General features: G+C 38.2%; 1 protein-coding gene across 5 annotated transcripts in view; it reads right to left on the bottom strand.

The window, feature by feature from the left end:
- The window catches only part of LOC126380061 (PDZ domain-containing protein 8), a 58,641-nt gene that overhangs the window by 13,603 nt on the left and 28,625 nt on the right, over positions 1-16,413 (bottom strand). For all 5 annotated transcript variants that reach the window (XR_007568419.1, XR_007568420.1, XR_007568421.1 and 2 more), the window contains exons 10-11: positions 15,143-15,368; positions 14,227-14,335 (exon numbers count right to left, since the gene is read on the bottom strand). Coding sequence is in view for 1 of the 5 variants with exons in the window: in XM_050029243.1 (XP_049885200.1) it covers positions 14,227-14,335; positions 15,143-15,368 (335 nt within the window). In the remaining 4 variants the exon portion in view is untranslated. The remainder of the gene's footprint in view (positions 1-14,226; positions 14,336-15,142; positions 15,369-16,413) is intronic.

The following is a 16,413-nucleotide window of genomic DNA, read 5'->3' as shown; positions in this document are numbered from 1 at the left end:
CAGTAGTATTTAGAACAGATAAGTTAACTCGACCATTAGGTTTGAGAAGAACGATACAATTTGCAATATATACGCCGTCCGAAATAAAATGGTCAAGGACCAAACTTTCTTTAAGATTTTCGTACTCCTTTAGATCATTAGAAATTGAGCATTCGATTATGGCTTCTGATCGCGGAGGAATGGCATATGTGGGCCGATTGAAGCGGATTGGTAGAGAATGACCTCGCATATACAAACAGTTGCGAGAATATCTAATATCGACATCTAAAGTTTTAAGAAAGTCGTTACCTAATATGCCATCGTAATTTAATTGAACATTGTCACTAATAGCATGAAACTTGAAATCGAAAGTTATAGTGGAAGGATTTTCGGATGACGTAATGCAATTGAAATTGATTTGGAATGACCCTAAGGTTTCACAATATGAGTCATCATCGCTAAGTCCCTTTAATTTAATTTTTTCGTTGGATAGTGAAGGTTTATTCGTAAAGTTTGCTAGTTTAGCTATGCTGACGGTTGAACCGGTGTCGATTAAGAAACATAAAGGGTGTTCCGCATAATTTGTTTTTAATAATATATGCGGTAATGAAATTTTATGTGAAATTGTGTTTACTTTATATATAGTATTATTTTCCGACGAAGTAGAGATAGAACTTATAGGACCTTCACTATTTTGAGGGTTTTCAGGATTTAGCAATGGATGACTATTTTGACTCAACGAAACAGTGTCTCTCGTAATATGAGAGGGTTGAGATTTAAGGGATGCAATATTTTTATTGCGACTCAACGAAACAGTGTCTCTCGTAATATGAGAGGGTTGAGATTTAAGGGATGCAACATTTTTATTGCGACTCAACGAAACAGTGTCTCTCGTAATATGAGAGGGTTGAGATTTAAGGGATGCAACATTTTTATTGCGACTCAACGAAACAGTGTCTCTCGTAATATGAGAGGGTTGAGATTTAAGGGATGCAACATTTTTATTGCGACTCAACGAAACAGTGTCTCTCGTAATATGAGAGGGTTGAGATTTAAGGGATGCAATATTTTTATTGCGACTCAACGATACAGAGTCTCTCATATGAGAGGGTTGAGATTTAAGGGGTGCAATATTTTTATTGCGACTCAACGATACAGAGTCTCTCGTATGAGAGGGTTGAGATTTAAGGGGTGCAATATTTTTATTGCGACTCAACGATACAGAGTCTCTCGTAAGAGAGGGTTGAGATAGAGATTTTGAATTAGATTGGCTCTTAGATACAGTGACTCTCTTTGGAGAGTTTTGAGCACAGGCTTTAGCGTAACTTAAGGAAGCAGTGACACGAGAGGATTTAGAATTTACTTTTGTGTCTAAACGAGCAGAATTACGTCGACACGTGTCCGTAATTCTGTTTACTAGTTTAAATTATCGTTATCACATAGTTCGCACGGGCCATCCGAGTTGTTATACGACTCCGGCTCCGATTGCGCTTCGTCCGCAACATGATTTATAGGAGCCGTGGGATTGTTGTTTTGATAATTAGAATTTCGTTTGGAATTATTATGTTTTCGTTTAAAACATTCCGAAATATCATGGCCCGGTTTTTTACAATATCTACAATTTTTTTGTGATATCGAATTTTGTTGCGATGATATAGAATTTTGAAAGTTGCGTTTTGGTTTGGAGATACCTTCCGAATGAGAATGAGCTTGCTTGTTACGATTAACCTTGTACACGAGGTTTTCAAGCTTCTCTTCTTCGAGAGCTATGTTGATGGCATCGTTCAATGACCTCGGTTCTCGGCATCGAACGATTGTGCTCAATCGTGGTGATAATCCTAAATTGAACGTAAACAAGGCAAGGTCTTCGGTCATAGCGAGTCGACCGACGAGCTCCTTTTTTAGGGAAGCTGAATTGTGTATCTCCGATTGCAAGGATGTTAAGCAGCTTTCGATACGCAAAGCGAATTGTGCAACAGTTTCGTTAAATTGTTGTTTACATGATTGAAGATCTAACAACAGATGATTATAATGCTTCCTTTCTCCAAAGTTTTGATTTAAGAATAACTTTAATTCGTCAAATGTTTCAAACACTTTGTTAGAACATGCTACCTGTGCTTTGCCTTCTAATTTAGCTATAATATATTTTAATAATATTATTTTCTGGCAAGGTGAAGCCAGATCAAGAGCATTTTGACAATTTGTCAGAAATGCGGTTAGGGTTTCTCGATCACCCTTATATGGATTAATGAAATTACAGAGAACCTGAAGAGGACAAGGTTCAGATATGAAAATTTCAGGAACCTTCTTCGAAGCTGAAGGAGTTGATGGAGGTTTGCTTTCCGCCATTATAAGAGGTAAGTAAGTACGTAAGTATGTAAATAGGATTTAGGTAAGTATTAGGGTTAGATTATTATTTTAGATTTTGGATTATTAAGACAGGTAATATAGAGATATTTAGGAATCGACTAAGTGATACAAAATTTAGAATGTTAAGATTAATTAAAAGAGAGTGGCGAAGCAATTACAGTGAATCAAATATTTTACTCACATTAACGCCAGCGCGAACACCACGTTGTAAATCTTCATTTCCAGCGAAATCAGGATACGTGCAGGAAAGCGGCAGCGAGGTGACGGCGGCGGCAGCGCAGCGGCAGGAAAAATATATGACGGCGATCGACTGGCAGGCTTACTCTGACAGTTTTGTTGTTGACCCCAGGATGCAGTCTCGGTGGTCCACCAGCAGGCTTCTCGAAGTAAGGCTTACTGTCGTGGTTAGACCTCCAGATAGACGGCGAGTATCGGCGAGCTGATGCGGGGAAGGTAGACTGTCGCCGTTTAACCGTACTTATTAATTCGACGGTGAGTTAGAAGATTTTGAGGAGTTTGACGAAGTGACGAAAATAACTTGAGAACTTGGAAGTCACTCCGGAGTCGGGTTGGCGATGACGAGCGGACAGGAATAGCGTATTAGTTTATAAGTTTGTAATTTCACAGACACATCACCAATGTTCCACACAATTTTATGAGATTCGTTTACGCGAACGCGTTATGGAATACCAGGAATCGACGAAGAAACGGTAAAAATTCACTGGTATCCCACTTCTGACACCACTATTACGGGGTGGGTCAGGTGATGCTTTTTAAAAAACAATTTTATTTACGCTAAAAAGATTTATTTAAAGAAAATGTATTAGAATTATACAAAACGTAGTTGCTATCCGAATTCCAAACCCGAACTAACGATTTCCCATTGAAATGAAACTTGATGGTTCCGGAGTCCTATTGCATTGACGTCAATGCAATAGGAATTGAGTATGCAGTTTTTATTTTATATGATTACCCTGTAATTTAATATATAACAGAACGGTTAGATTAGAGAGACCTGTTTATTGCGATGGTTGCAGTCTCTAAGACCAATGTACAAATAAATAGGTTATTTATAATTCTAAGCCGAAAGGCGTGAAGTATAGATAGTACAAGTTACTTGGAGAAAATATTGTGTTGGCCTTACCAAGCATGACAAGACTTCACAAAACAAATTCTGCTGCAAAATGATTTAATATCCTGAACGTAATTATTCGATGAATCACCTGCGAAATTAGTATACTTGTCAACAACAAATCAACGTCATTTTCACGCATTGTTCGTTGTTAACCCGTTATACCAAATACGTGAGTTGTTCTGTAATTTATAGCGAAAAAAACATGTAGAGTTGTTAGTGGGTCGCCTACTGTGTGAAGTCACTTTGTACTCGATAGACGCCAGGATAACGGTTTAGTAGATTTATTCGCGAAACGTCTTACCCCTAAAAAAAGGTCTATTCGTACAATGACTAATGATGATGATGTTCTTCATTCCAAAATTACTAGTACATTAATCGGACTACATCAGCAATTTGATAAAGTCGGTAAAAAGGTTGACTTATTTAAAAGTAAGAAGTACCTACATAACACGTTCCGGTACAGAGCGTCGAAAGGCACGAGGCAAAATTAACTCTGAATGATTTTTTCTTTAGATTTTTCACACATTTCTTCCTGTAAAAGTTTATGGTGTGAGACTACTCGGCTCCAATATCTCACACTACGTCATTATGATTGCCTGTTCTTAAGCGGTGTGGCATATATTCAAGCTCAAACCCTATCGTCGAAAGATGTTGGGTTAAGTATATAAAATTCTATTTCTATGCTCTGCCCTGGAACGTGTTAAAGAAGATCTAAATACTGTTGGAAACATTGTGGGACGCACATACATCACATGACATACAGCTCCATGTTATGAGTTATGCTAACGAATTTTACTACTAGCATTAGTTTCGATCAACCAGAAAATACTATTCGTATGTCAGGGGTTAATCCAGTATATACCCCGAATTAATTGTTCTAATTTCAAACTACTACAAAAAATCTACAGTGACGTGTGATTGTCACACGATTTACTTCATACAAATAGTAGAGGCCAGTAATAAAGCGAAGTGGAGCATTCTTTACTCTTCCGCGTCATTCGCAACGTTCACGCAACAGCCTTTACTTATACTTGGCATACTCGCATGTGTAATATTACACTTATTTTTATTGTGCACTTGAGACTTACATTACTTCATATTGCCGTCTTTATAACCGAACGTGTAATTCTGATTTGTAGGTATAAATCTTGCTCTAATTGGCAAATTGCGTTTAGGGAGTCCTCCGTCACGGAATGGATGCTTGATAATAATATAATATACGTAAATGGTTTTTTAACTTTGTATGATATAAGCTGTTACGATGATGTCTTTCAAATGGAGTCTGTATTTTCTATTCATGAGTGGAATGGATACTGTTGGACAATAGGTTTTTCTTATGTGCATGTGAAAGGTCGATGACAGTTAGTAATTATTGCGCTGCCAAAGGCCTCTGACGTGACTCGTGTAGCTACTAGACTCCTAAAGTATACATATTGGATTTTTGAAGACTTCATGTACGAATGTGGAATGAATAACCTCGATAGTCCACTAGGATTCCCGCTTTGTAGGTCCAGAGAAACACATTAGCAGAACATAGAATGCTATTTAATGAGACCCCTCAGGTACTACTGTTTCAACAAAGTGTCCAGTAGGGAATCGACCCCTAAGATTCCCTACTGAACTTACCATTAATGTTCATAATAGTAAGTTTTGTGGTAAAGAACGAAGGGGGATTCGGACTTTAACGGATTTTACGTTCGGACATCTCGAAAGTACCAGATGATAACGTTAAAGTACCGTGATGTAGGCGTGTTCTTCGAGCTGATTGATCATTAGCGTTAGTAATACCTTTAAGAAACGATATTTACGTCCTAGCTATTTTTGCGTGATCACGTGAATACTAGGAATTCGGAGGTCATTGTACAGTTCCGAGTTAAATTGAGTTTCTCTACTAGCTATAGAAGTTTTAATATAAAAATAGATGGCGACAACCTTGTGGTTATCTTTGATATTCTGAAGGACAGAAAAGGAATGCTGTGAATAAGTACTTTTTCTTTCCTGGTTTGCCTAGGAGAACATTTTGTCGTCTCTCAATAAGGAATTAGGTACTGCATTTAAAGGTATCGCTTGATGTGTGGATGGTACGTTTAAAGTGACTTTATAGACAATACGTTGTTACATTTCATTGATTTGTTGGGCGTAATTTCATTCCATGCTCAACATACTTACTAATTTTCCAGTAAACACAAAGGAGATGAATCGTTAAAAATAATAAACAAAGCTTGAACGCTTCAAAAACATCGGCATTATTCGATGTTTAAAAAGTACAATTTTAAGAAAATAAAGAAAATTGCGCACAGTTCAGTGACCGTACGTGGTCACTGGACTTAATTTTGGCTACCTCATGACTACCTATAGCTTAACGATGAATTTTGGCACTCGATCAAAGGAGATGGAACATATTTAAACATACGTGAAATACACGTCCTTTAGGCGATAAAAAAGAAGATACGTATTTTGTTACTTTGTCGGAATTTTAAAGCATTTGTTTGCGATGCTGGGAGTGACAGGCATTACCTTTCTTGAAGCTTCTTTTTGATATTACAATTACACACTGTTTAAAAGACATTTTTTCAAAGTTCTTTATACAACTATCCATTTACGGAAAGTGTTATATCTATGGAGAAGAAGATAGGAAAAGAAGCAATGATATCGCAGAATAATTCAATGATAATGTTGATCTATGGCGCTTAATCTAACTAAAATATAAAGAATAGAAGTTGGAATTTTCCTCGTTCATATTTGAACGGAGTGATGCTAGTGAATGCGGAAAGTGCAAATACTCGTATATATTTCACGGAAGCAATTATTTACCCGTGCCTATTAGGTGTACACTTGTACATGTATGCTATATTTTATTACATGACAAGTTTTTCGTCCATGGTTTAGTCATAATCATAACGTTTTTGGATAATTAAAAGGCCTATTTTACCATTTGATCCTGTGGTTGAGCGATGGGTTCACCATCCGGAGGATCCCGGTGGTGTCCATCACAGTTTAGTTAGGGTATTGCAGGGTGATCTTCCTTTCCGACTGCACGTTGGTCTCGGCTACTATTTACTTAAGTGTGTAGTCGTTACATGAGTCATATCAGGGGCATTTGATGGCTCAATAGTAACCCTAATACCAGTGTTGATGAGGCCGATCATTGATCTCACGATCTACACGAGAAAATAAGACACCATTTGCTGGCTCTTATGATCTAAGTGTTTCATTAACATTATATTCCAATTCAAAAATAACTTTATTCAGTAGGTAACATAGTTACACTTTGCATCGTAAATTTTTACGTAACGAACATCTCTAACAACAGCAGCTTCTCACAACCAGTAGGTATAGCCGAGGAAAAGAAGCTGCAAGAAAAACCTCGGCACAGCGCTCTAGACGTTCTTAAGCTGCTTAATATCGGTTCCCAGACAGCCAATCAGATGCCTTCATATCTTTTAAATAAATCATAGTTACCTAATTCTTTATGCAATTAGACCAACTTTGCATACGCAATAAAACTCGAGCAAGGAAAGCGTAGTGAGAGCTTTATTTAACGGTGATTTAGCGCAATGACATTACACGGTTTTGGAAGGTCACGCGTCGCTTAAGAATTCTAGGAAAAGGAAAATAGTTGGAAAGTCAACGTCCAATGTCAAACTTGGCAAAATATAGACGAGGCGAAATAATTTATGTTACTATCGTAACAAGATTCGTAATTTATGGCAGCCACGTGTGACTATTTGCGTACTACCTAACTGATGTATGCCGGCATCACTAGCGAAACGCTGATAAGGTAATAGGGATGTCTGTCGAAGTATATGAACGACGTGAGTTGTCATATTCCGGTAGAGCGGGTGAGAAATAACATGGCAGTATTTCGATAGATATACACAAGTGGACCAGGCGATAAATGAACCTCGGTCTGAGCTTGTATCGGGGATCATTAAGGTGACACGTACTTACAGTCACGAGCATCAATATGCATAGATTTTGGTACCATGTCACATGAATTTTTTTGACAAATTGCACTGTAAGTCTCACTAAATGTCAAATATCTTAGTGCGACAGAGTCCTAAAGTGGGTACATTATATTGCTCATGCACGCTAACCGTGCCGCGCGCGGCCTGAATTATATTAAGAGCTTCGACCAATAGACACAGTGAATGCTATCTACGTAGATAGACGTCGTACGGCTATTGGTCGAAGCCTTCGATATAATTCGCGCTGCGTAGTAACAAAGACCAACAGCTTAACATGCCTTTCAAATATTAGTAAATAGAATAGTGCATCACGTAGACACGACTTAATCTCAGCGACGTTTACGATAAGACAACTATGACGTCAAAGTTCAATCTCCTCTAAATGTCAACGAAAAAGTAAAAGTTCCATCCCAAATACTGAGAAAGTATTTTTGAACAAAGATATTTATACGGTTAATAATCTGGATCATTGGACGTCAAACAAAGGTTGTTTTCTAAACATAATTTATTTACTTGATATAAGTATTATGCTTCTCACACCTTGACCAACTAAACAATACGTTCGAGCTGATTCATTTTTTATTTTTATTTTTTTATTAGGTTTGCCAACAGACAAAAACACTTTTACATATAACTTAACCTATTTACAAATACTGGACTAGTGCTCGTCCAATTATAGGCAAACACAACATGCTACTTTATTAACGCTACAAAGGACGACAATCTACATAAAAAATAAAAAAAAACAACAGAGAAATAAATCCTAAAAAGAATAAAACAACACTTAACTTAAATGGTTAAAGATCACTCGGCCAAACGAACATTCACAAAATTATTTAATATTTTTTTAAATTTAGGTAAGGAACAGGATAGCAAATCGACTTTGGATTCCTTATAAAAGTTATTATGTTCACGACACATTCTAGGTACAACGCTAAAAAATCCAAGATTGGTTTTAAAGTTCCTGATTAAAAAAGGGCGGAAATTTTGTAATCTAGCATTTGATCGTGGTATCGAGAATCTTAACTTGGCCAGCAATTGTGGACATATTATATGACCATGTATAATTTTATACAATAACACTTGGTCCGCAATCCAGCGCCTATCCCTTAACGAAGTAAACTTGAAATACTCGAGCCTTTTTTTATATGATCCAACCACAGATAACTTACGCTGATGTACCGTTACTAGAAACAAAAATTTCTTTTGAATTCGTTCCAATCTATCGATGTGGCACTTGTAGTGGGGACTCCAAACAGGGGAACAGTACTCCATCAAGCTTCTCACCAAGGATGTATACAAAATCATCAAGGGCTTTATGGTCCTGAATTTTTTACAATTGCGCCATACAAAACCTAGCATTCGGTATGATTTTTTAATTATATTGTTTAAATGTGTATTAAATGTTAATTTGGAATCTAAGACCACACCCAAATCCCTAATTTCACACACTTCTTCTAAGACCGTTCCCTCTATTTCGTAATAGGTGCTCAGTGGATGAACCTTTTTAGTGAACTTTATGTGCTTACATTTCCCAATGTTTAAAGGTAGTCTGTTGTCAGTGGACCAAACTGCCAAGCGTGTAACATCTTCCTGTAATAGCCGCGAATCACAATCGTTTTTAATAATTTTACAGATTTTAAGGTCATCAGCAAAAAAGGAGACACTAGAGTGATGAATAATTTTCGATACGTCATTAACAAAAACTAAGAAAAGTGCTGGACCTAGGTGTGAACCTTGCGGCACACCTGATGGCGCTGCAAATATTGACGATTCGTGCCCACCGACCACTACTCTTTGCGATCTACAGGACAGATATGAACGAAACCAAGAAAGCAACATACCATGAATACCAATACCATCCAGTTTTTCGATTAGCAGATTGTGGTCCACTCTGTCAAATGCTTTACTAATATCGGTGTAGATAGCATCAACCTGCAAGCCGCTATCAATTGCCTCTGATAGTTCCTGAACATGGCAAACCAGGTTAGATACCGTAGACATATTACTGCGGAAACCGTGCTGCTCGGAAACAATTAGTGGTCTCAGATGCGCCGATAAAACTGTGCAGACGATGGACTCAAAAACCTTACCTAAAAGTGAAAGCAAGGAAATTGGTCTATAATTAGATATAACCCTAGCATCACCACTCTTTGGTATCGGTATTACATTTGCTATCTTCCATAATAAGGGAAATGTACCCGTCGCCAACGAACAGTTGAAAACTAAAGCAAGAGGTCGTGAAATAGCCTTCACACAATTCAAAATAAAGACAGCGGGTATGCCGTCAGGACCAGCTCCTTGTTGCTTTCTCAACTTCCTTATTACGCTCACAATATCGCTCTCTGTGATAAAAAAGCCTCCCAAAGTATTACTGCAAACAATGTGCTCTGAATTACAATTCTTATTGGAGTAGATATTCTTAGAGGAAGTCGAGGGGTCAGAAACGTAAACGGAAGAAAACTGCTCTGCAAATCCGTTGCATATGTCGACAGGATTCGATAGTTTCTTCCCGTTCAAAATCATTTCATTCGGCATTGTACCAGAATTTTTACGTTTCGCATTAACGTAAGACCAAAATACGTTCATGTTATTGTTTGATATAGAATCCTCTACCGACCGCATATACTTTGAATAACATAATTTAATTAAACAGTGGCATCTGTGACGTGCTAGGTTATATTCGAATCCGTCTAGAGGATTCTTAAATTTTTTATAGGTAATTCTAAGTTTTTCCTTTTCTTTGATGAGTTTAATAAGATTCCCAGTATACCAAACTGGATATTGGCGTCGTGTGGATTTACGTGATGGAACATATTTTTCAATAATATTGCGAATCTTCAAATAAAAATGATCAACCATCCGATTTACGTCATTCTCGCATGAATTCAAAATTGTGTCCCAGTCAATGCTATCCAGTTCCTTATTTATACTAGTATAATCAGCGACAAAAAAGTTTTTCTTATTAACTAACAGTTTTGGCAAAAATCTAATCGATGTAAAATATAATTCTATCGAAAGTGCAGGGTGATAAACATCTATATTGGTAAGAGGATCGTTACACATTTCAATATATATATTGTTCATTGTAGATAAAACGAGATCCAGCAATCTTTCATCTTTATTTCGGATTCCGTTAAACTGTTGGAGATCATGTAATGACATGAAATCGGAAAGAACTTTGCCATAACCTAAGTCATTATCCTTCATGGCCATTTTGCTGCAGTAATCAGAACTATTAGAACCAGCTAACCAGTCCACATACCGACCTATATTGAAATCGCCTGCAATAAAAACCTCACCATCTTTTAATTTAGAAATAGCACAACTAACATTATCACAGAGTTTATCAAGTTTATCTACAGTTACCACGTCTGGGAGGTAAACAGCACAGATGTGGATATTTACAGGTCGTCCGTGGGTAGTAACTGTAATGGTTACCCATAGATCCTCACAATTTCTGCTCTCGCAACTGGATTGTCTGTACGAACTGAACCTTTTTGAGACAGCGATCAGTACCCCACCCCCGTCAAGTTTGGAACTATTTCTAAAAGAGCGATCCTTACGGTATATACTATAATGACTGTGCAAGACCTCTGTGTCCAAAACACTATCATTTAGCCAAGTTTCAGTAATAATAATAACATCGTAATTACTGTTTAAGCTAGACAAATATAAACTTTCTAACTTACCACGTATACTTCTACAGTTTTGATAATACAAATTTAAACTAAACATCTTAAATTAAAAGTTATACAAAACAAGTTACGCTTAACTGCCAACTTAAGAAATCTTTTTCCTAATGTTTTACTCTTTCAGCTCTAGAAGTATGTTATCATTTTTAACCCAAATAATAGGTGAGGATTCGTCTTTCCTTAGCAAAACTCGACCATTGCGCACCCATAAGTACTTAAAGCCCTTTTCCTTTTTGAATGCACGTGCTTTGGCTTGTAAGACTCGATTCATGGGGGATAGATGTTCCGTTACGTATACTTGCTGTTTTTCGCCGCCCATCCCCAAGTGTGAACTGTTTAGCTTATCTGACGGGTTCTTCTTGTTAAACTTCAAACATGCTGTTAACAAGGTGTCCCGTTCACGCGGAGAAGACAGTTTTACAATTACGCTTTTTGGTCTGCTTGACTCAGGGCTCGATTTGGCAACTCGCGTGCACAGTAATATATTTTTCTCTTCAAGCGGACAAGTCACAACTCTTGCCAATTGTACAACAGTGTTGACCAAGTTCTCATTTGGGTATTCAGGAAGGCACTGTATTTCCACGTTGCTATCACGAGCATGCTGTTCAATATTCGCCACTCTTGCGTTTAAGTTTCCGACCGATTCGCGCAATTTAGAGTTTTCTGAACGCAATTCTGTGGTTTCGGAACGAAGTGCCGTTAATTCTTTGTGCATTTCATCATATCTTGAAGACATAAACTCGACAGACTTTATAAGTTCCGGAAGCAGATTTAATTTTTCCCTCATTGCAGAAAATTCCAGATTCATACTTTCCTGTATTGAAGTCCTCAACATGTTGCTGAACTTGGATAACAAGTCTGCCTCAAACTCTTTTAAACGACTATCCGTTAAGGTAATATAGAGAGAATCGACATCCTCGTCGGTCTGCTTCAAAGGTGTTTCACTGTTCCCCCCCTTTTTACGAGAAGCTTTGCAGCCCGGGCATTTCCATGAACTTTTTAATCTTACAGTCAATTTAGAGTATTCATCTTTACTCATATTTACGCATCCATGGTGATAATAGTTGTCGCAGCCAGTACAGTGTATTTTATCAATAACGCTAATAACACTACTACAACCACCACATAGACTCATCTTTACTATGTACCACGATAATTAATTATCGTTTATGATCGCGTAGCACACTGGTACCGGCCTTCCACGGCTCGTAGAGATGTAAAATTTCGCTGGGTGAGTTCCACAAACTTTGGTCCAGCGGTCAAGCGACCCGCCTCTTCTCACGCAGGCCCCGGGTTCGAAACTCGCACAAACGTTCACTTTTTAACTTTTCTAATTCACTTTTTCAATCTCCCACGAGCACAAGCGAGACAACGACACCAATTACAATATGGCGCCTGGCTTATATGACCATCTCCACAAGATAGTACGAGAGGAGCCGATAAATTGACGATTATGAAAATAAAATATTTAAATTAAAATTAAAATAGCAACTGCAGAACACAAAACACGTCCGAGTGCAGCGAGTGCAAAGCAAGGAAAAAAAAGGTTCATATTAGTCATTAGGTTATCTAAGCTGCTCTATATTTGTAGTAGATATCAATTAGGAGGCTAATTTATTGTTGGTATTTCTTTAAAAAAATGACACGATCATAAATTACAATGGTGGAGCACAGACCCTCGCCTCGCCTCTGTGATCGGGAGCGGATTTCTGTATGAATTGGGCCATACAAATTCGGAGAATTTGAATAAAGAATACGTATAGAATGGTACTCCCCCCTCCCTCCTTCTCCGCAAGTCATAACGACCGCCAACCTGGGTCTTCCATATATAAGGCAAAGGGAATTCCACTGTACGATACTGACGCATTAGTTTTCTTCCACTCGCATCAAAGACATTACATACAAGAATGGGGTCTTTCATTAGTCTTCAATGGCCGCTAAGAAGTAAGGGGGAGAGCGCGCGGCCTGTGTCTCGCTCGCGTTAGGTGCACACGATCAGAATGAGATTTTTGTATGGAGTCTCCGGGGAATGGCTCAGGTTAGCCTTTGTGTGCACTGAGTGTTTTTAGCCGAATAAAATTATTTCTCAGAAATCTTTTTTGTCTGTCTTCACTTTTTGTCTCGGTACTTGTTGTGTTAACGTAACGTTGTCACTCAATCTTATTCTTAGATCCGACTGCTAATTAACTTTCTAGTAAGCCAGTGACGAACTTGGCACAATGTTCTGAATATAAAATTTTACCTACATACCTATCCCAAGTAGCTGTTCAGAATTTCGTATCCAATATAACAACATTTATGAATATTTAAGAAGCATTTATGAATATTTAACAATATAATGGTGCTAATTCCTGTAAATACCATCTAATTTTATTTTAAGTTATATCTGTCATTTTCTTATCCGCCGAAAAGGAAAGGGACGGGTAATCGACAAGCATAAAATTTATGGAACACACGTCAATTTTAAGCACAAATCTAAACTAACCGTCTAAAAATTTTACGTCAGTCAATAACCCGACACATTAATTTACTCATTCTTCCTAAAATTAAGAGCTGTGAATCATCCGTCCCTTTCCTTTTCGACGGATATGAAAATGACGGATATAACTTAAAATAAAATTAGGCGGTGTCTGCAGGAATCGGGGCCATTAACAGTATAATAGTAAAATCGACGCACCTGTCTGAAATCTTCCCAGTCTCTTGGACAACAGTCGAGATCATCACGCAATCCTTGCCCATGTCTGCCCAAATATTATATTAAAAATATAATGTATGTATTTGAATAGTAAACATTCAGGACCCCGTTACCGATCCCGTCAGCGTGGTCGACGATTTCCCTCAATCAGCGCTTATCACTATCGACCCACTAGGGTTGATTAATTATTTCAAATATTTTTCCTCTCAGACGACGCCCTGAGCCGAGGTTCGCGCTTAACTGGGCACCCTCAGGCCTGTTGTGTTAAACGTTGTACCAGGTGAGAGCCTTCAGCGTTCTCCATTTGTCCAGCCAAGTAGTTCATGCCATCTGCGGCAAATCTACAATAAGTCACGTCAAAAAAAAAAAGAATAGTAGACATACCTCGGTCCTGTTTGGACACGCACGGCGAAGACTCCTGGCATTTGGTGACGCATTTCTTATGACAGCACAATCCGCAGCTGCGGCACTGCATTGCATCTTTCAGCCAAATCTGTTTGAAAAACAAGGATGTAAGTATATCATTCTTCTTCTCTCGTAAGGATTCTCTCGAAATGACCAACGTCATTAACCCTGGTGTCGGGGTTATAATTGATCAGTCAAAGGTCCATGGCTTCATAAATCATTTCTTCGGGTCAGGCTGGAAGCTCCACACTTCCTCATTGACATAGCTAGGATTCACTAATACTACTGTAATGAAAGTAATACTTAATAAAAATATAAGTTTAAAAACTAAAACCCGACTACGGATAAATGACGCTCTTCAAGGTATGAAACAAGAAAATAGGTATATTTATATCAAATTCTTAGGACAGATTGGCATACATTTTGCTTCGCCGAAGTCGGGTAGTACAGTCATGAGAAATATAATTTAGGACTCTGTCGCACTAAAATATTTGACTTTTAGTGAGACTTACAGTTCAATTTGTCAAAAAAGTTAACGTGACATGGTACCAAAGAGTATACATATTAATGCTTGTGACCATACAGGATTTTTTTGCACCACAAAATATGTTTTTTGATGACCATATTTCCATTTTTTTTCTGGATTGTGATAATTGCTGTTGGTTTTCACTCCGTTCAAATACCAACTTTAATGTTCAGCACAGATACCATCTGAACGGAGGTACCAGGAGCATTTTGTGGGGTGTGAATTTTTGTAATGTTCAAGATTGTATGCATCTTTTTACACGTTAATCGGGGCGTTAGCCTTTTATGCGGTTCATTTCATGCATTTGTGTACATAGCTACGTCAAAAATTGTGTACTTACATTGAGATTGAAAAGAATTTGTAACATACCTTCTTATTACAAAAATCGCATTGCGTCGACCTATGGAAGTGTGTGCGCACAAAGTCATGGGCCGCTCTGATAGGTTTAGGCCGCGGAGGGGTGTCCCTGTCCTTGGAAGGCGCTCGCGGTATACTCCTAGCGTTGCCGGCTCCCTCCCATTCCCACCATACTAGCGCGTCGCCGAAGCAGAGGCAAGGTTCAAACCCCGCGTGTGACGCTAGCTTGTGGGTTTTGCTGAAAGGAAATGTTAGAAGATAAAATTGAAGTGTTAATTGCAGCTAACCTAATACCTATTACGTCATAAGCGCGATATGACAAATTGACTATACTTCTGCGGTGCAACCGGGAACACAAGGAGAATTGAAGAGTTGTAGTTTTAAAGGCAATTCCGTTTGCCTATTAGAAGAATAAACAAGAAGAGGAAGATGGAGAAAAATATTGGCTTCTTTATAATGAGTGGTTTGAAATTCGACTAATTAAGGGATTCCCTACATATTCCTCAATAATAAACAGATAGATTAACTGGATTCGTCATACAAATTGCTATGAGTCAACTGTAATGAGTAACGACGAAGACTTGTCTTATCTTTATCAATATGGTTCATCGATAGTTGTAGGTCTAGTAAATCTTGTAATTAGAATACTTGTACACAATACGGTATGCGTAATATTTCTATTACGTATACGTCACATCACATTTCTTGTCCTATAAGACCTGGGGGGTTAAAATGGCCACATCGAAGCAATATTGCTATTTGACATTTGATTGCATTGCGCACTTACTTTATATGCGCAAATGTCAAATTGCAATATTGTTTTTTTAGAGAAATTGCTTCAATGTGGCCTTTTGAACACCCCTGTATGCAATGCTCCAGAGTGGGATCGTTAAAACTTCTTATGCTAGTGAATTGGGATAGTGAAACTGTTATGTTCTAAGCAATGTACTTTCAAGTGAATGAAACGGCCTCCGTGGTCCAGTGGTTTGAGCATTGGGCTCACGATCCGGAGGTCCCGGATTCAAATCCCGGTGGGGACACATCACGAAAATCACTTTGTGATCCCTAGTTTGGTTATAGGACATTACAGGCTGATCACCTGATTGTCCGAAAGAAAGATGATCCGTGCTTCGGAAGGCACGTTAAGCCGTTGGTCTCGGTTACTAATTACTGATGTAAGTTGGTAGTCGTTACATGAGCCATGTCAGGGGCCTTTGGCGGCTAAATAGAAACCCTGACATCAGGGTTGTTGGGGTTGGTAATCCACTTCACAACCCACACGA

This window comes from Pectinophora gossypiella, chromosome 3 (assembly GCF_024362695.1).
Source record: "Pectinophora gossypiella chromosome 3, ilPecGoss1.1, whole genome shotgun sequence".
NCBI classification, from domain to species: domain Eukaryota; kingdom Metazoa; phylum Arthropoda; class Insecta; order Lepidoptera; family Gelechiidae; genus Pectinophora; species Pectinophora gossypiella.
The sequence above is the reverse complement of the archived record's forward strand: the minus strand, read 5'-3'. Positions and strand labels throughout refer to the sequence as shown.